The 22,078-nt window shown below is 44.3% G+C and overlaps 1 protein-coding gene across 1 annotated transcript in view; it reads right to left on the bottom strand.

The window, feature by feature from the left end:
• Nucleotides 1-22,078, bottom strand: part of LOC124777864 (fibrous sheath CABYR-binding protein-like) — a 166,658-nt gene that overhangs the window by 96,955 nt on the left and 47,625 nt on the right. Inside the window, exon 3 of the mRNA XM_047253401.1 lies at nucleotides 17,349-17,455. Coding sequence (XP_047109357.1) covers nucleotides 17,349-17,455 — 107 coding nt within the window. The remainder of the gene's footprint in view (nucleotides 1-17,348; nucleotides 17,456-22,078) is intronic.

Raw genomic sequence — 22,078 nt, 5'->3', positions numbered from 1 at the left:
CACCACTGGTGATCGTCGACGGGACACTGAATAGTGCACGGTACATCCAAACCGTCATCGAGCCCATCGTTCTACCATTCCTAGACCGGCAAGGGAACTTGCTGTTCCAACAGGACAATGCACGTCCGCATGTATCCCGTGCCACCCAACGTGCTCTAGAAGGTGTAAGTCAACTACCCTGGACAGCAAGATCTCCGGATCTGTCCCCCATTGAGCATGTTTGGGACTGGATGAAGCGTCGTCTCACGCGGTCTGCACGTCCAGCACGAACGCTGGTCCAACTGAGGCGCCAGGTGGAAATGGCATGGCAAGCCGTTCCACAGGACTACATCCAGCATCTCTACGATCGTCTCCATGGGAGAATAGCAGCCTGCATTGCTGCGAAAGGTGGATATACACTGTACTAGTGCCGACATTGTGCATGCTCTGTTGCCTGTGTCTATGTGCCTGTGGTTCTGTCAGTGTGATCATGTGATGTATCTGAGCCCAGGAATGTGTCAATAAAGTTTCCTCTTCCTGGGACAATGAATTCACGGTGTTCTTATTTCAATTTCCAGGAGTGTATTCTACACACCAACGTGAATAGTTGTTTTGTTGCCACTTCCCCCAATGATTTTAGAAATTCTGATGGAATGTTATCTATCCCTTCTGCCTTATTTGACCGTAAGTCCTCCAAAGCTCTTTTAGATTCCGGTTCTAATACTGGATCCCCTATCTCTTCTAAATCGACTCCTGTTTCTTCTTCTATCACATCAGACAAATCTTCACCCTCATAGAGGCTTTCAATGTATTCTTTCCACCTATCTGCTCTCTCCTCTGCATTTAACAGTGGAATTCCCGTTGCACTCTTAATGTTACCACCGTTGCTTTTAATGTCACCAAAGGTTGTTTTGACTTTCCTGTATGCCGAGTCTGTCCTTCCGACAGTCATATCTTTTTCGATGTCTTCACATTTTTCCTGCAGCCATTTCGTCTTAGCTTCCCTGTACTTCCTCTTTATTTCATTCCTCAGCGACTTATGTTACTGTATTCCTGATTTTCCCGGAACATGTTTGTACTTCCTCCTTTCATCAATCAACTGAAGTATTTCTTCTGTTACCCATGGTTTCTTCGCAGCTACCTTCTTTTTACCTACGTTTTCCTTCCCAACTTCTGTGATGGCCCTTTTTAGAGATGTCCATTCCTCTTCAACTGTACTGCCTACTGCGCTATTCCTTATTGCTGTATCTATAGCGTTAGAGAACTTCAAACGTATCTCGTCATTCCTTAGTACTTCCGTATCCCACTTCTTTGCGTATTGATTCTTCCTGACTAATGTCTTGAACTTCAGCCTACTCTTCATCACTACTATATTGTGATCTGAGTCTATATCTGCTCCTGGGTACGCCTTACAATCCAGTATCTGATTTCGGAATCTCTGTCTGACCATGATGTAATCTAATTGAAATCTTCCCGTATCTCCCCGTATCTCCCGGCCTTTTCCAAGTATACCTCCTCCTCTTGTGATTCTTGAACAGGGTATTCGCTATTACTAGCTGAAACTTGTTACAGAACTCAATTAGCCTTTCTCCGCTTTCATTCCTTGTCCCAAGCCCATATTCTCCTGTAACCTTTTCTTCTACTCCTTCCCCTACAACTGCATTCCAGTCGCCCATGACTATTAGATTTTCGTCCCCCTTTACATACTGCATTACCCTTTCAATATCCTCATACACTTTCTCTGTGTGTTCATCTTCAGCTTGCGACGTCGGCATGTATACCTGAACTATCGTTGTAGGTGTTGGTCTGCTGTCGATTCTGATTAGAACAACCCGGTCACTGAACTGTTCACAGTAACACACCCTCTGCCCTATCTTCCGATTCATAACGAATCCTACACCTGTTATACCATTTTCTGCTGCTGTTGATATTACTCGATATTCATCTGACCAGAAATCCTTGTCCTCCTTCCACTTCACTTCACTGACTCCTACTATATCTAGATTGAGCCTTTGCATTTACCTTTTCAGATTTTCTAGTTTCCCTCCCACGTTCAAGCTTCTGATATTCCACGCCCCTGCTCGTAGAACGTTATCCTTTCGTTGTTTATTCAATCTTTTTCTCATGGTAACCTTCCCTTGGCAGTCCCCTCTCGGAGATCCGAATGGGGGATTATTCCGGAATCTTTTGCCAATGGAGAGATCATCATGACACTTCTTAAATTACAGACCACATGTCCTGTGGATACACGTTACGTGTCTTTAATGCAGTTGTTTCCATTGTCGTCTGCATCCTCATGCCGTTGATCATTGCTGATTCTTCCGCCTTGAGGGGCAATTTCCCACCCCTAGGACAAGAGAGTGCCCTGAACCTCTATCCGCTCCTCCGCCCTCTTTGACAAGGCCGTTGGCAGAATGAGGCTGACTTCTTATGCCGGAAGTCTTCGGCCGCCAATGCTGATTATTTATCAAAATTTAGGCAGTGGCGGGGATCGAACCCGGGACCGAAGACGTTTTGATTATGAATCAAAGACGCTACCCATTGTTTTTTTTAATTCTCATTTTGTTCGCTTTTGTTCGTTGCATCTGCTCGGGGCGGACGTCGTAAGACAGCCGTTTAGGTTCGTTGTTGATCGATTAACTCAGTTTTTTTATTACAGAGGGCTGCTAACCCTCTGACCGAACACGCTGAGCTACCGTGCCGGCTACCCCTAGACCACGGGTTACTATGACCATCGATGATTATTACGTGTGTTATTGATTCCACTCCGTGCAAACGTGGCTTCATTAGTGAATAGTAGTAACGGAGCCAAATGACGATTGTCATTTAACCAATGACAAAATTCAAGTCATGTGGAGTTATCGCTAATGTGAAGATTGTGGACACGCTATACGTGAAATGGATCCAAGTTTTCCGCACATGATGTTCGCCATACACGTGTTCGTGGTAACTGATACGTGCAGAAAGTCATCGATCGCTGGTGCTACTAAGTGCTAGCAGTAGGGCTACGTTGATCATTTCAACAATGTGTTGGTCTTCCTGCATAGATTGTTGAAAAATGTTTTCTTCGTAGGGTACCTGTTTTACGTAAAGTACTAAAAACTGTGGTAAACACCCTACAATCAGGTATTCGACGTGTCGGAAAGCGCCGACGGTATTCTTAAGACAGCAGCAGGATCACTACCATAGCACAATACGTAGATATACACCGTATCTGCATGTTTTTTATTGGTGTAAATATGTGGCGCTTTAGCCGGTGCGTGTACGAACATTGTTCACCAATGGTTCTCAATCCCTCTCACTACATCACTCACAACACACCATGGACAACTGCACGTTCTATTGGCTAGTTTAATGGCAGAAAGACAGCCCGAGCAAAGAGGTTTAAAGCAACGAGGTAGGTTGGGCTTGAGTACAGCGTCAAAGCGGTTGATTGGCTAAGACAAATACAGGGTGATATTTCTTGAACCACATGAAAAAAATCGTCATAACTTGTGAACGATTTGCGTTAGGACGTTCAAACTGTACGGCTGGCCGCGGGGCATGACGGGAATTAGCATGCACTGTATAATTTGCTTTAGCGACGAAGCCCTCTTATTTGGACGGGTTCTTCAATAATCAGAAGTGGTGCATTTGGGGGACTGAGAATCTGCATTTCGTGATCGAGTAGTTCTTACCTTCAACGGGTGACTGTGTGGTGTGCAATGTCCAGTGACGGAATAATCGATGCGTTATTCCGTGATGGCACGGTGACTGTCGAACTGTACGTGAAGATTTTGGAAGATGATTTCATCCCCATTATCCAAAGTTACCCTGATTTCGACACGATGTTGTTCATGCAAGACGGAGCTCGACCCCATCGAAGCAGAAGAGTGATATCCTAGTGGAGCACTTTACGGACACCATTCTGGCTCTGGGTTACCCAGAGGCCTCTGGCATGGACCCCGATTGGCCGCCATATTCTCCGGATCTGAGCACATGCGACTCCTTTTTGGGGACCATATTAAAGACAAGGTGCACTGCACTAACCCCAAAACCATTGCTGAGCTGAAAACAACCATTCAGGAGGTCATCGCCATTGTCCATGTTCCGACACTTCAGCGGGTCATGCAGAATTTCGCTATTCGTCTGCGCCACATCATCGCCAAAGACGGCAGGATATCGAACACGTCATAACCTAAATCAGAATACCTGTAGTGACGTTCATATGTTGAATGAAGTGTGTGCACGCCGTAGTTTGTAACTAATTTACGTTTTTCTTCATATAGTTCTATAATTGTCACCCTGTACAATACCCCAAAAGCAAATGTAGATTAACTGTGTTTCACCCCGGAAACCATTCAGAATAGCAAACCATATATCCACATGAAGTTTGCTTCAAATGGTCCTTCCTGTAATACCCTTGAATATTGACCATTCTTCTTGGGGCTTCCTGTATTTTATCCAGTAATTAACTCTTTCTGGGTTGTAATTAAATTATAATTCGCTGCGATTTTCCCGTACCAGTTACCATCGTTCCTTTTAAGTTTACCAAACTATTTGTTTTTCATTACCTTAATGCTTTCAGATAATTCCTTCTGGTAAAAAAAAAAAAAAAAAAAATCTGATTTATTTGCACGGACCACTACACTATCAGTATACGACGCTTCTTATGAATTTCGGTCCCTCTGTATCATTTCGGATATTAAAATTTTCCAGTGTGTTTCAAGTATTTGGTATATCCCTCAATACCTATTAACGTGGAAACTACTACTTAAGTATTTGTCTTTAAAATAGATCTATGGTTAATTCTTTTAAGTGATGTGAGAAAAATGTAACTTCGTAGTTTTCTGTGGTTGATATCTGTCTGAAACACATTTACGTAATCAGTATTATGCATAATCCGTAACTATGCAGAATGGATGAGAAAAAGCTAGGCCTAGACCTCTGCACTGAATTCCCTCTAGGCGTATTATCTCTTTCATTATCTGTTTTAAGCTGAAGACATCAATGCACATTCTTCCGTTTGCTTTCAAATACGGTTACTTCAACTAATTTTTGCAACCTTTGTATTATAATATTCCGAACAGATTTTTCAAGCTTCCTTAACAATGGTGATTACTTTGTAGTTTAAATCGATTTACATGCATCACCAATTACCAGAAATACACACACGACATACCATGATGCTTTGTTCTGTCTTCATTCATACGTCACCGTCATACCACACAGCTAGTACAGAACAGGAAGCATTATATTCCACTATGTACTCTTTCCCACGCGTTTGTGTCAAAGGTGAGTGACCCGCGGTCCTTATAGGCAACTCCAGTGTTGCGTCGCCTCGTCATCCTCTCCATAAATCCGTCACCTCTCCCGCCTTTCTCTGCTTATCGAAGAGGCGCACGCCGCCTCATTAACGCAGGCAATAAACAGTGTCATTTCTCTTGTAGCGGCAGAGTCCCGCTGCATACAGTCGCTAATGCAGCAAAGTCCAACTGGGCCGAAGGACAGGGCTGCCTTACAGTGGTGACAAAATTCAAATTATACGCACGGGAAGCTTACTTCAGCAGTTATGCTGTAGTATGAGAGTTGTTACACCATATTTGTTCCATATTGAACCCTCCCCCCTCCCCTTGCATTTTTAAATATGGCCGGACGTAAACATTAGGCTGCGCTATCAGTTTGTTACCATAGGCTTTATTTGGCTTTCATATCCGTTGGCTTTACCAACTAGTACCTAAATTACCACCTTTCACCCTAACCTAGACCTCGGACGACGCTACAGATCAGTCACCAGAACCACGATTGCAAGAATCTTTATTAGGTTCTGCGCAAACCAATAAACCGGTACACCAAAACTCAACTTCGTAAAATGATCATGATTAGTTAACTCGGCTGACACCGAAAGGGATGGAAATTTTGGCCAAAATATAGGGCAGTTGACTGACATCAAATTCACTGAATTTAGGTTTAATTTATTAATTAATAAATATTAAAATTTGAGTAACGATTTTCTATATGTTCGCGAGTGAGTGAGTGTGTGTGTGTGAGAGAGAGAGAGAGAGAGAGAGAGAGAGAGAGAGAGATATGAAAATTGGATTATGTTCTTATGTTCTTTGTTGTATCCGAAACAATATTCGAATGATTTTTAATTTCGTATGTAACTCCACTAGGTACTATTCTCCGTATGAAAGACGACGCAAGAGCGCAAGTGTATCTCTGCTGGGACGTAGGTGGCAGTTTGAACGAGCCATGTAATGGCAGCCGAGCAAATGCGTGTAGTTCCTTCAGAAATCGCTTTCAAAAGTGAACTAATTCTTAGTAAGAATGGTCATTTAACGTGGCAACAGAAAACCGTGACATCCACGATAGTACTCTGTTTCCTTGCTGGGTCCGAGTCTTTAAATGGTTGGAATTGCATTCAAATCCCAGTCCAGCAGGCAGATTTAGGTTTTCCGTTCAAATGGCTCCGAGCACTATGGGACTTAACATCTGAGGTCATCAATCCCCTTGACTTAGTACTACTTAATCCTAACTAACCTAAGGACATCACACACATCCACGCCCGAGGCAGGATTCGAACCTGCGACCGTAGTGGTCGCGCAGTTCCAGACTGAAGCGCCTAGGACCGCTCGGCCACTGCGGCCGGCTAGGTTTTCCGTGATTTCCCCACACCGTTCGAGGCAAATGCCAAGACTGGTCCTTTGAAATGGCACGGCCGTTTCCCCTCTCCATCTTCTAAACAATCTGAACTTGTGCTTGGTCTCTAACCACCTCTATGTCAACGGGACGTTATAGCCTTATCTTCCTTTCTTCTTTTACCAAGATCGTGCAGGCTCACAGTGTGTTGTTTCTGTCAGTTTCGTGGAGCAGCGGATATTTCACACGTCCGTTTCATGTATCCAGTGTCCATCATAAGGCCATATGGCAGGTCACGCAAGGCGCCGTATTGGCGAAAGTCTTACTGACGGCCTCAGACACTCAAGATGGGTACTGAAAGTGTAACACACACATTACTGTAACATACGCTCGTGAACAATAAAACTACGTGATTTACGCGATTGGAAGATTAATCCTGGGCCACTATGCAGCAGCTACTCAGACATATTGAAGGACAGATAACGCGCCGTTATGTTCCACTGTCGCTTCTCACTGTTCGCATACCTTTCTTCCCCGTCACAACCTTACAATACCTTCCTGTATGCCAGATTATACTGGTTTCGTATCATTTTTCATTGGTGTATTTCTTAAACCTAATCAAGGTTAGCGCATTTTCATTTCTGATTTTAGAGCGGAACACTTGCTTTCTTTCGTAAACGTAAAGAGCTGGTTTCCTATGTATTTAGATCATAAGATCACATTTCAGATTTTCCGGATATTATGACTGTGATACGGACGTTCCAGTTTATCCACATTTCCGCGATTAACCTTGCTTAACCAATGTGACCCCTGCTTCCTTCAGCCGCGTAAGTACAGGGTGTACATACAGTCCGTGAACACTTTCGGTTATTTATTGCACAAGAACCAAACGTTGTACAGATACGGCGGACATTCAGGCCTCATCACGGAAAGTGGAGGTAGGAGACCTGCCCGCTTTGTTAAGGAGGATAGGCTGTCATTTGCTGTGAAGATGACGTCCCCCTACGCGTTCACAGTTTGATCAAACGAAATTGTGTGAACCGACAGCAGTGGGCATATATGAAACTGACTAACATAAATGTATGTAAACACCTGAGGTGGGACCTTCACAGTAAGTACGCATTACTGCGGACCATCTGCATCCCTTCACCGCTGATGCCTTTTCGACAGCGATGGCATCTTGCAACAGGATAATTTTCCGTTGCGGCGAGTTTGTTACATCCGTACTGATACGTATGGTCTTAATACCCCCTATTGGAGCGTTGGGTTTACTGCTACGTATGAGGACGCGAGTGGACAGTCCGTCACGGAAGCAGCTGCGGGCAGTACAGATGGGCGTGCGGGAGAGCTAGTCGCTGTTCCATATACTGGCAGTATGTGACAGAGGATCACACCAATAGCTGTCGCATATTGTGGCGAATCTTCCCGTGCGAGTAAGCCCGTGTTAATGAGATTTCATGTCTGCCTCCTGTTGCTCGTAGACTGTCGTAGACTGGCCGGTTACATCCATACGCACGTCAGTTTGGAAACCGTGGACATCCATCTGCCATCTTGTGTTTGGCGTTCTTCTGACACTGTAAGAAAAATTGTGTCGGTTGAGATGTTATTCCAGCTTTTAAAGGTGGTATCGTTACGACGTCGGCAGACTAGCGTTTGGTGCTGTTAGTAAATTTAACTTTGCAGCTTCTCTCATCGGTCACTGAATAACTGAATCCGCTAATTAATGACATTGTTTTACTAAAAGGCGAAGTGTTTGCCGTTAGTAAATATAAATGTGCAGAACCTCTCATCCGCGCACTGCATAACCACCGGTTTCTGGGCATGTGTATTTAGTCGCGTGCAGTACTTTCTCACAAGCTTAAAACTGACTGATCTTTCCCTGTTTCAGAGCCGGCCGCTGGTGGCCGAGCGGTTCTGGCGCTACAGTCTGGAACGGCGCGACCGCTACGGTCGCAGGTTCGAATCCTGCCTCGGGCATGGATGTGTGTGTTGTCCTTAGGTTAGTTAGGTTTAAGTAGTTCTAAGTTCTAGGGCACTTATGACCTCAGCAGTTGAGTCCCATAGTGCTCAGACCCATTTGAACCCTGTTTCAGAAAGTTTGTGTTTTGTTCATGTTTAGCGCCCCGTTTAGTGGTGTGACTGGTTGTACGTACAGTGAATGTCTGGTGGAAGCGAAAGGTTAAGCCACCTGAGTCCCGGTTGCGCGTACCCGTTGATAGGAAGTTATGTATCAGTTTTATTTACGTGGTTTCTAAATTCATTTAAATGGATCCACTTCTTAAAAAGTTCCTTGCCTGAAGTATTAACTGATTTGGTGACCGTTTTTTTGGGGGGGGGGGGGGGGGGATTTTATAATGGCCTGTGAATTTTCTTGTATTTTTAAGAAGTTTCTCAAAAATTTTTAGTTTCGAAATTTTCTGTGTTTGTTTAAGATCTTTTAAGGTAACTGGCCCTTAATAGACTGTTTCAGAAATGATTAAACCAGGATACTTACTCGGAAAACAAGTTTCTTTTTTTTTTGCTTCTATGGGCAAAATTGTAAAATATTGTACAATATTCTTCTTGAAGTCTGAGGGTATTTCGCCTGTCTCATACGTCTTGCTCACCAAATGGTAGAGTTTTGTCAGGACTGGCTCTCCCAAGGCTGTCAGTAGCTCTAATGGGATGTTGTCTACTCCGGGGGCCTTGTTTCGACTCAGGTCTTCCAGTGCTCTGTCAAACTCTTTATGCAGTATCATATCTCCATTTCATCTTCATCTACATCCTCTTCCATTTCCATAATATTGTCCTCAAGTACGTCACCCTTGTATAGACCCTCTATATACTCCTTCCACCTTTCTGTTTTCCCTTCTTTGCTTAGGACTGGGTTTCCATCAAAACTCTTGATATTCATGCAAGTGGTTCTCCTTTCTCCAAAGGTCTCTTTAATTTTCCTGTAAGCAGTATCTATTTTACCCCTAGTGAGATAAGCCTCTATATCCTTACATTTGTCCTCTAGCCATGCCTGCTTAGCCATTTTGCACTTCCTGTCGATCTCATTTTTGAGACGCTTGTATTCTTTTTTGCCTGCTTGATTTACTGCATTTTTATATTTTCTCCTTTCATCAATTAAATTCAATATTTCTTCTGTTACCCAAGGGTTTCTACTAGCCCTCGTCTTTTTACCTATTTGATCCTCTGCTGCCTTCACTATTTCATCCCTCAATGCTACCCATTCTTCTTCTACTGTATTTCTTTCCCCCATTCCTGTCAATTGTTCCCTTATGCTCTCCCTGAAACTCTGTACAACCTCTGGTTCTTTCAGTTTATCCAGGTCCCATCTCCTTAAATCCCACCTTTTTGCAGTTTCTTCAGTTTTAACCTACAGTTCAGAACCAATAGATTGTGGCCAGAGTCCACATCTGCCCCTGGAAATGTCTTACAATTTAAAACCTGGTTCCTAAATCTCTTTCTTACCATTATATAATCTATCTGATACCTTTTAGTATCTCCAGGGTTCTTCCATGTACACAACCTTCTTTCATGATTCTTGAACCAAGTGTTAGCTATGATTAAGTTATGCTCTGCGCAAAATTCTACCAGACGGCTTCCTCTTTCATTTCTTAGCCCCAATCCATATTCACCTACTATGTTTCCTTCTCTCCATTTTCCTACACTCGAATTCCAGTCACCCATGACTATTAAATTTTCGTCTCCCTTCACTACCTGAATAATTTCTGTTATCATACATTTCATCAATTTCTTCATCATCTGCAGAGCTAGTTGGCATATAAACTTATACTACTGTAGTAGGCGTGGGCTTTGTGTCTATCTTGGCCACAATAATGCGCTCGATATGCTGTTTGTATTAGCTTACCCGCACTCGTATTTTTTTTATTCATTATTAAACCTACACCTGCATTACCCCTTTATTTGCTTTTGTATTTATAATTCTGTATTCACCTGACCAAAAGTCTTGTTCCTCCTGCCACCGAACTTCACTAATTCCCACTATATCTAACTTTAACCTATCCATTTCCCTTTTTAAATTTTCTAACCTTCCTGCCCGATTAAGGGATCTGATATTCCACGCACCGAGCCGTAGAACGCCAGTTTTCTTTCTCCTGATAACGACATCCTCTTGATTAGTCCCCGCCCGGAGATCCGAATGGGGGACTATTTTACCTCCGGAATATTTTACCCAAGAGGACGCCATCATCATGTAATCATACAGTAAAGCTGCATGCCCTCGGGAAAAATTACGGCTGTAGTTTCCCCTTGCTTTCAGCCGTTCGCAGTACCAGAACAGCAAGGCCATTTTGGTTAGTGTTACAAGGCCAGATCAGTCAATCATCCAGACTGTTGCCCCTGCAACTACTGAAAAGGCTGCTGCCCCTCTTCAAGAACCACACGTTTGTCTGGCCTCTCAACAGATACCCCTCCGTTGTGGTTGCACCTACGGTACGGCTATCTCTATCGTTGAGGCACGCAAGCCTCCCCACCAACGGCAAGGTTCATGGTTCATGGGGGGAGGACTGAGTCCATAGAAATATTGTAAAATATTTGTACAATTTGTACAATTTGTAGAAATATTCTGTACAAATATGTTCTGAGGCATCAAGGGATCACAAATTTAGCATTGGGGGCAGTGTGGAGGGTAAAAATCGTAGAGGGAGACCAAGAGATGAATACACTAAGCAGATTCAGAAGGATGTAGGCTGCAGTAGGTACTGGGAGATGAAGAAGCTTGCACAGGATAGAGTAGCATGGAGAGCTGCATCAAACCAGTCTCAGGACTGAAGACCACAACAACAACAACAACAACATGGGCTCAGTGGTCACCACTCCCAGATTCCGATGTCCTTTTATCACATTTCGGACATATTTTCAAGAAATTTCAATCACCAACTTTGTCCTCAATGCCAAAATATTTTATTGACCCTCACCTACGCAGCGAGAAATGACCATCGCAATAACAAAGGAGAAATCAGATAAGTCTGTATTGCTCAGTAGGCATAGAGATATAGAACAAAAAGTTCGGACTGGAGAAAATAACGAAGAGAATCGCCCGCGCGCTTTTCAAAGAAACCATCCTTGTATTAGCACATTACCGAATAACGGAAACCGCAGAAGGACTTCTATAAGACTTCCAAATACAATTTTGCCTTCAGCAGTAAATTCATTTGGTTGATGGCCGACATGCGGAAAGAATTTCTCCTTTGCCTCCAGATCAGTTTGTGATGCAGAAAGCAACAGTAGTCATGGATTACAATCCGCTGCCAAACTGAAGACAATAATAAACAGGCCGACTGGATGAGCGCGGCTCTTTTCTCTGTGGTTCTGAAGGATACACACTGAGTTATTACTTCACCAAAGGCGAAGGGGGAATACAACATTTGAGTCTAACTACTGGAAATACGTCCTGTTGTCCTTTTCTGATGAGAAAGCAACAGAGTAAGGACAGAGACTGCGTAAGAATGCTGCACTCTGACTAATTGTAGAAAACTTAGTTTTTCGTTTGGCACACACCTAATCTCGATAGCGACTTTGGACAGATGGAAAACAGTTCTGTATCCTATTGAAATTAATCCCAAGCCGGCAGAGAGGGGTCTAAATTTTGTGTTAGCCAATGAGGCCGTCCAGCCAGGATGTATCCAATTGAGAGACCGCGGGCAGCGAAAGGCTGCATGCACTCTCGCTTCCCGCTCTCCTCCGCACATCGCTGGATCTTACAACGAAATACTTAAGTCTTTCCCTACTTGTTTGTCACTTGTGTTTCACACGAAAAAACCAAATAACTCCCCTCCATATACGTTTTAACTCTGAATGTTGATGCGGACTTACGTTGAAACACTTCTGTTTGCTTGGAAGTAATTTGTTTATATTATAGATTCAGAAGACAATGGCACAGGCAAATAATCCTAACGAACATGTGGAAAGAATTTATCCTCTGCCACCAGATCAGTTTGTCGCTGCCAAACAGAAGACAGTATTAAACAGGTCGACTGGATGAGCGCAGCTAAGCTTTGGTTCTGAAGGATACAGACCGATTTATTACTTCACCAAAGCCGAGGAGGAATAAAAATGGTTTAAATGGCTCTGAGCACTATGGGACCTAACTTCTGCGGTCAGCAGTCCCCTAGAACGTAGAACTACTTAAACCTAACTAACCTAAGGACATCACACACATCCATGCCCGAAGCAGGATTCGAAACTGCGACCGTAGTGGTCACGCGGTTCCAGACTGTAGCGCCTAGAACCGTTCGGCCACACCGGCCGGCGAGGAGGAGTACTACAGTTAAATCTAACCAATGGGTTTCCCTACGCGGCGTATATAAAAGTGCAGTCACGCCAATGTTACAATACTGTTAATATCCAACGCTACGTTTATTTCGACTAAATCGCAAGTGAGGCACAAATTACAAAGTGGTGAACTGCCCTCGTCTGATTTTATCATTTTACCACCGCCGCCCATTTCCTCGACTCGAATCCGTTGGAATTTTGTGCATGGGGGACATCTGAAAGCTCTGTTGATATGCAGAACACCGGGAACGCATTGTGGGTGGTTGCCAATGCACTCGCAATATACATGGGATTTCTGAACGAGCTGAGGCCTGCCTTCACCTGAACCGTGACCATAGAGAACACTTTTAAGGTGTTTGTGCTCAAGTGCATACCTGCAGTTTGCATCCTCGGGGTCTGTGTTAGATGGTGTCGTAATACGCCGTGTCGCGGAACCATTTGTTTCCGGACCTGTATTTACTACTGTTATTTGCTTGTTTCATTGACCTCTACAAGCCTTTTAAGCAGCTAGTCACTGTTTTCGCGCTCCGTACACGAACATATCTGTAAGATAATCCCCTACATGGTGTGCATTGGCAAGTATCCTCTGCCAATCATTTCACAGTGGAGTGAAGAGCTTGGACGTGGATGTGGACTATGCCGTAGGTACAGCCTACACCTAAAATAGACGAACACTCGGTATGGAAGTCTTGATAGAAGCACACCTTTGACGTTTCTTAAATTATTATTTTACCTGGCACCATGTATATCAGAGACAAAAATACATACAATGTAACAGTGCGCAGAAAATGGAAACTATTTGTCACCGTTAAGTGGTCTGAAGATGTGTGGAAGCAGGTTACAAATGCAAGATGCCTCTCACACGGAAGGGGCGTGTGAGCCGCTTCGTGCAGGCGCTCTTAGACGTATACATACCCCGGTGATGGATGACCTGCTTAGCTGAACCGCTTGTCTGCGTCTTTTTACAGAACTACTTAGTCACAAACCGTTACCCCGCAGAGAAAGTAGTGTTGTGGTTACTGCAAGTGTTGCCATTATGGGATAGATCAACTAGTCCCACCCAATGGTTGTTGATTAAGTGTAAGAGCTTCCCATTTCCTTCACCAGATACTTTGCGGACATCCTAAGATATTTTTTTAAAAATTCGGTCATGTGTCACTGGATGAATTCTGTACCGTACAAACTATTCTTTCACTTGCATTAGGCCTAAATTTATTCGCAATTGCAAAATTGACAACCACCACCTGCGGAATGAAATGGCGAGAATGAAAATTTGTGCCGGACTGAGATTCGAACCGGTATTCTCCGCTTATCGCGAGAGGTCGCCTTACTGTTTGGCTATCCGAGCACGACTCACCGCCAGACCCATAATTCCATATGTAGTCGACCATGCATCTACAAGAACTCTTACATCCATTACGTATATTCCAGTACAGGCGAGACTTACTTTGAAGTCGCCTGTGGAATTGGCCGTGAGTCGTGCACGGATAGCCAAATGGTAAGGCGACCGCTCGCGATAAGCGAGAAATCCGGGTTCGAATCCCGGTCCGGCACAAATTTTCATTGTCATTCCATTCGACAACTGATGGTTGTCCATATGCGCAACTTCAAATACATTTAATGTATTTCATAACGGCTGTAGTCGCCGTAGTGTCTTTCCTGCATGTGCAAAGGAACTTTACATTGTAATTCAGAATAATACAGGCATTGCAATATGTATCATTTTACTTAGTGGACTGTAACGTGTGGAAACGTAACGATTAAAGGGAGGCGCTGGCTATGACTGAGTACCAAAAAAGTTTCTTTGTTGGAAAAACATGGAAAATTTTGCTAGGATTGTAACAAGTCATTTGCTGCAAACGCAATTATGTCGCTCAGAATAATAGAATGTTACGCCAAGATTTTTTTCTGAATTTTACAGCTACTAAGGTATTGGGTGTGTCAACAAAGAATGAAAATCAAGTTTAAGAGCTCAGAATTAACGAATCGGCCGATGTGTTTCCCATTTCTAGAGTCAGCTGTGATGAATGTCATGTGTAAATGGCCGTTCCCCTGTCTGAGCACCAGCTGGAGGAATAAGGCAACCTATTTCAAAGCCGTCTGTGGTAAAGCTCAGTACACTTTGGAAGTTTGTGGCATGAGTCGTATACATTGCTTGGCTGACGCATGACACTGTAGGTCTGCAGCTAATGTTAAGCAAGAATTCGCATGATTTTACATTCCTCCTGTAGCTTGATCTCTGGAACAGCTATGATGTCTGTATCTTCAACCATGGTCTTCAAATCACTATGAAATACATGGCCGAGAGTACTTCTCATTGCACCACACGTAAGGGTTTCTTCGTGCTCGGTTCGTGAATGGAGTGCGAGGAAAGTGATTTGACTCCTTAAATGCCTCAGTTCGGACGAGACTGTTTACGCGGTCGCTATGCAGGGGGGGAGCTGCGGTGTATTTCTGGGATCGCTCACTGTCGTCTCTTCAGCACCTGCCAGCTCACGATTTTCGGACTTTCAGTCACGCTCTCCCTCTGATCACTCATATCTATGACAGTTCGTGTGGCCTTTGAGTATGCTCACTGGTCCTATTCGGTATGGTTCCATACATTTGAGCAATATACAAGAACCGGCCACACTTTTTTTTTTAAGCAGATAGATAAATAGATTTCATTTTCCCAATATCCTACTAACGAAGTCTGCCACCTGCTTTACTTAAGAATTTACCTATGTGAGCATTCTACTTAATGTCCCCACAAATTGCTACACTTTCATATTTCTAGAGTGTTCTTCGATTCCAACTGAGTCCCTAATATTGTACACATAAAATAGTGTTTTACGTTTTGTGAAGTGCAGAATTCTATACTTCTGAACATTTACAGCAATTTTGGCTCTACTTTGGAATCTTATCGAGATTTGACAGGTTAATTGTGCGTCTCTTTTTCCTTTAAGTACTTCGTTACAGACAACTACAGACCACTGCATCGTCAGCAAAAGCTGTGATGCACTTGACAAGGCAGGTCAATTTCCATGAAAGGACGGCACTTTTTTGTTACCCCTTTATAGTTGGTAACCTTCATTATTCCAAGGATCGTTTAAAACATTTTAACAATGTACAGTAACAGTTCATTGTTGACAGCTGTCTGAACTGGTCAGTGTGTCGACTGCGACTGAAAATCGAGAAAACAGAGCTTCGAGCTGTTATTAAACACTTTCATTTGAAGCGTTAGAGTGCCGCACGAATCAAAAACGAACAGGATGGAGATAACACAGATTCTGCTCTGTCATTGAAGACCCTTTACTTCTGGATTAATGTATTTAAGCGTGGTCGGACAATCACCGAAGACGGAGAGAGCTCCGGCCGTCCAATTGAGGTCACGACAAAGGATACGATAGACCAAATTCATGATATGTTAATGGAAGACAGCTTACTAAAACTTCTTGTGATTGCTCAGACTGTAGACTTCTCAGATGAGCGAGTGCATAATATCCTGTACGGAGACTTGACTACGAAGAAGTTGTGTGCGAGGTGAGTGCAACGATTGCTGAGTCGACCACAAGTGCATCCGGCACAAATTTTAAACAGTGTGTCTGCTGACTATTAACAGCAATCCGCCAAATGCGCTGATTTGCGACTGTTGAGGAAACCTGGAGCCATTACACTCGATAGTCAAAACGGCAGTCAAAACAATGGACAAGGGCTGGTGAAAGTGCACCGAAGGAGGCAGCCGGTAAGGCGATGGACACTGTTTTTTGCAATTCCCGAGGAATTGATTACTTGGAAAAGTGGATAACCACACCTGCCCCCTAATATGCTTTGTTGTTGAATCGTTTGAAACTTGTGTCGGTTGAAAAAAAATCAAGGTTGGCATGCAAAACTGTGGCCTTTCAGCAAGATAACGTACCATCCCAGATATCAGCGATAACAATGGCGAAAGTGAATAAATTGGGTTTTGAATTTGTCCCTCTTCCAATCTATTCACCAGACTTAGCCCCAAAAGACTTCATCCTTTTTGACACTTCAAACTTTGGCTTGCAGGACAGCAATTTTCATTAAATGACGAAGCAATGTTGCAGTCAACGAGTATTTTGCAGAGTTTGACTGAACCTCTTTTTCTTATGGGATGAAAAAGTTGGAGGATCGCTGGACGACGTTTACCTCCCTGAAAGGAGACTATGTCGAGACGTAAGGATGGCTGTTTATGAAACAAATAGGTTTTTTTGCTTTTTTACCAGACTTACTTACCAAATCATCCTCACAGCTTGACAGATACAAACGAATGTCATACGAAGCAGCATCTGTCAAATGAATGAGGCCTTCCCGAGGAGGAGCAATGCTGTCAGAAACGCAACCTGTTGCTACGGGAGGCGACTGTACCTCGGCCGGCCTGGACACACGTGCGAGCAGCGACGCCGCCCCCTAGCCTGAGCAGACACGTGGGGGTAAGACGGGTGACAGGACGCAGACCGCCTTACCTGTCATCTTTGCGAGGCGGCTGCTGAGGTGGCTGCTGCTGCTGATCTGCTGGCTCCTGCTTGGGCGTCGGCGCATCCAGCTTGGCGAGGTTTCGGTCCCGGCGACGCTAGAGTGATACACGAGGCGGCGGGGGCGCTGGCGCAGAGAGCTGCGGCGCGGAGCTACACGTGACGTGTGTGTACACGGCAAAACTCGTCGCACTTTCCACCAAACACTCGACAGCCACAAACAAACACACACTGCTTTCTTTTTCTCTGCGATTTAAACTGCCATCGTCGCCGTTCGTCACTCGCGGACCGCGCCGGACAGATTGAGTACAGATGACGCACGCTGCGACCGACCCGTCCTAACCCGACGACGCGCTGCCTCTGAGTGCGGGAGGCCCTCCAAGGCGCGCACTTCGGAACTGTTCGGCACACTTCGGCCTTCCCCGAACGCAGCCGCCAGACGAGCGCATTCGCTCACGCGCCCGAGAGGAGAGAGGAAAGCCGAGGCGATAGATAGCTAGGCCGCACGCGCTTCGCTTTTTGTCGGGTTGCGTTCCCGGTTTATAGGCGTGTGAGGCCGCGCGCCTGTCTCGCATGCATCGCCGGCAACACTAGCTAAATAGCGTGCTGCTCTCACAAAAAGGTACATTGGTTTTTCCGCGCAGTCGACGACTTCCATCTACACTTTAGAGCCAAAGAATCTGATAGATAAAATGTGCAAATGTGTGCGAAATCCTAAGGCACCAAACTGCGAGTCATAGGTCGCTGGACTTACACACTACTTGAACTAACTTACGCTAATAACAACACACACACATGCCCGAGGAAGGACTTGAACCTCCGGCGGGAGGTATGAGGTACACCTGTCTAACATCGTGTAGGGTCGCCGCGAGTACGCAGAAGCGCCGCAACACGACGTTCCATGGACTCGACTAATGTATGAAGTACTGCTGGAGGGAACTGACACCATGAAAGATCTCTGCTGAACAGTACTTCGCAAAGCTTCCCAAATATGCTCAATAACGTTCATGTCTGGGGAGTTAGGTGGCCAGCAGAAGTGCTTAAACTCAGAAGAGTGTTCCTGGAGCCACTCTGTAGTAATTCTGGACGGAGTGGTGTCGCACTGTCCTGCTGGAATTGCCCGAGTCCGCCAGAATGCACAGTGGACACGAATGGATGCAGGTGATCAGACAGGATGCTTACGAACGAGTCACTTGTGAAGAATCCTATTTAGACGTATGAGGGATCCATATGACTCCTACTGCATATGCCCCACACCATTACAGAGACTCCACCAGCTTCATCAGTCCCCTGCTGACATGCAGAGTCCATGGATTCTTGAGATTGTCTCCATACCCGTACACGTCCATCCTTCGATACAATTTGAAACGACACTCGTCCGACCACGCAACGATTTTGCAGTCATCAACATTCCAATGTCGATGTTGATGGGCCCAGGAGAGGTGTAAAGCTGTGTGTCGTGCAGTCATCAAGGGCGCAAGAGTGGGCCCTCGGCTCCCAAAGCCCACATTGATGTTTCGTTGAATGGTGCGCACGCTGACACTTGTTGATGGCTCAGCATTGAAATCTGCAGCAATTTGCGGAAGGGTTGCACTTCAGTCACGTAGAACGATTCTCGTCAGTCTTCGTTGGTCCCATTCTTGCAGCGTCTTTTTCCGGCCGCACCGATGTCAGAGATCTGATGTTTTATCGGGTTCCTCATATTCACGGTACACTCGTGAAATGGTCGTACGGGGAAATCCCCACTTCATTGCTACCTCAGAGATGCTGTGTCCTATAGCTCGTGCGCCGACTGTAACACCACGTACAAACTCATTCAAATGTTGATAATTTGTCATTGTAGCTGCAATAACTGATTTATTAACTCTGCCAGACACTTGTCCTATACAGGGTGTTACAAAAAGGTACGGCCAAACTTTCAGGAAACATTCCTCACACACAAATAAAGAAAAGATGTTATGTGGACATGTGTCCGGAAACGCTTAATTTCCATGTTAGAGCTCATTTTAGTTTCTTCCACCTACGCTCAATGGAGAACGTTATCATGATTTCATACGGGATACTCTACCTGTGCTGCTAGAACATGTGCCTTTACAAGTACGACACAACATGTGGTTCATGTACGATGCGAGCTCCTGCACATTTCAGTCGAAGTGTTCGTACGTTTCTCAACAACAGATTCGGTGACCGATGGATTGGTAGAGGCGGACCAATTCCATGGCCTCCACGCTCTCCTGACCTCAACCCTCTTGACTTTCATTTATGGGGCCATTTGAAAGCTCTTGTCTACGCAACCCCGGTATCAAATGTAGAGACTCTTCGTGCTCGTATTGTGGACGGCTATGATACAATACGCCATTCTCCAGGACTGCATCAGCGCATCAGGGATTCCATGCGACGGAGGGTGGATGCATGTATCCTCGCTAACGGACGATATTTTGAACATTTCCTGCAACAAAGTGTTTGACGTCACGCTGGTATGTTCTGTTGCTGTGTGTTTCCATTCCATGATTAAAGTGATTTGAAGAGAAGTAATAAAATGAGCTCAAACATGGAAAGTAAGCGTTTCCGGACACATGTCCACATAACATATTTTCTTTATTTGTGTGTGAGGAATGTTTCCTGAAAGTTTGGCCGTACCTTTTTGTAACACCCTGTATAGGAGTTGCCGAACGCAGCGCCATATTCTGGCTGTTTACATATCTCTGTACTTGACTATGGATGCCCATACCAGTTTCTTTGGCGCTTCAGTGTAAAATTTACACGCGAGTGTTCAGTCCAGATTAATAATCATTCAGAATGGAATCTGAAATATTTCGGGCCGGAGGTTCCTCAAACCAGGAAAATGTTTGATTATATGTAAATATCAAACACGGACATGTCAGAACCATTCCTGATCGCAGTAATCCAGTCGTGTATTATTTTCATTTTTAACAGCTGTAGATTGCAAGGCTGAAGTGATTAGAGCTGTTAGTATGGATACTGAACGCTGAGTCTTTGCTCTGTATCCCTCAGATAAAAATTTTCTTGAGTAGTTAATCAGGTACCGATCGTTGTGAAGCATCTTGGAACTCTCAGTCATAAGCAGGTCCGAATTTTTTTTTACTCGGGCGACGTAGTGAATGGAATCAACGGCCGTAATGCCGCTATAGCATCATTCACCACAGCAATAATAAGATGTAAATAATGGTATGAATATATTCCTGTTTAGTAAATGCGATAAGAAACAGAGCTCAGGTAACCTTAAATCTAACTTTCATCTCTGAGGCTGAAGAGGCCGAGTATAAATGTTCAGCGTTATAGAGCACTCTGTAATACGGCTTTAGAAGTGTGCCGTGCAAAATTGAGGGAGATGAGGAAAATAGAACGACTACATAAAAGTAATCGTAAGAAAGGCAGATGCATTGGAAGGTTACTCGGGAAGTGTAGTCCACTGAAGGAGGAGATAGCTTATGGAAACCTCATACTTCAATCTTGTTCGTCCGTCTGCGATCCCGAGCGGACAGGATCGGTTGAGGAAATAGAAAAAATCCAAAGAATAGGGACGCTTTTCATGATAGTTTCATATTGTAAGCACGAAAGCATGTCTCAGGATGTCATCCAATTCCAGTGACACGCTGCAAGAGAGGCGTTGTGCAGTGAGGTGTGGTTTACTCCAGTGGCGGGGCGTGAGGTATTCGTAACTGTAATCACTTTTAAAAACTGTTAAAAGTAACTGAATTATTGTAATCATTGTTGTCATTGTTTATACTCTGATGTCATTGCTTACGATTGTCCAGGTAACAGTATTATTGTAATTATTGTGTTATGTTATTGTTTACGATTATCCATTATTGCGTCGCATCACGTCCTAATATTACAGGGTTATTACAAATGATTGAAGCGATTTCACAGCTCTACAATAACTTTATTATTTGAGATATTTTCACAATGCTTTGCACACATACAAACACTCAAAAAGTTTTTTTAGGCATTCACAAATGTTCGATATGTGGCCCTTTAGTGATTCGGCAGACATCAAGCCGATAATCAAGTTCCTCCCACACTCGGCGCGGCATTTCCCCATCAATAAGTTCGGAAGCATCGTTGATGCGAGCTCGCAGTTCTGGCACGTTTCTTGGCAGAGGAGGTTTAAACACTGAATCTTTCACATAACCCCACAGAAAGAAATCGCATGGGGTTAAGTCGGGAGAGCGTGGAGGCAATGACATGAATTGTTGATCATGATCTCAACCACGACTGATCCATCGGTTTTCCAATCTCCTGTTTAAGAAATGCCGAACATCATGATGGAAGTGCGGTGGAGCACCATCCTGTTGAAAGATAAAGTCGGCGCTGTCGGTCTCCAGTTGTGGCATGAGCCAATTTTCCAGCATGTCCAGATACACGTTCCCTGTAACATTTTTTTCGCAGAAGAAAAAGGTGCCGTAAACTTTAAACCGTGAGATTGCACAAAACACGTTAACTTTTGGTGAACCGCAAATTTGCTCCACGAATGCGTGAGGATTCTCTACCGCCCAGATTCGCCCATTATGTCTGTTCACCATTAAGAAAAAATGTTGCTTCATCACTGAAAACAAGTTTCGCACTGAACGCATCCTCTTCCATGAGCTGTTGCAACCGCGCCGAAAATTCAAAGCGTTTGACGTTGTCATCGGGTGTCAGGGCTTGTAGCAATTGTAAACGGTAAGGCTTCTGCTTTAGCCATTTCCGTAAGATTT

Source organism: Schistocerca piceifrons, chromosome 1 (assembly GCF_021461385.2).
Source record: "Schistocerca piceifrons isolate TAMUIC-IGC-003096 chromosome 1, iqSchPice1.1, whole genome shotgun sequence".
NCBI classification, from domain to species: Eukaryota; Metazoa; Arthropoda; class Insecta; order Orthoptera; family Acrididae; genus Schistocerca; species Schistocerca piceifrons.
This window is presented reverse-complemented; position numbering and strand designations above follow the sequence as displayed.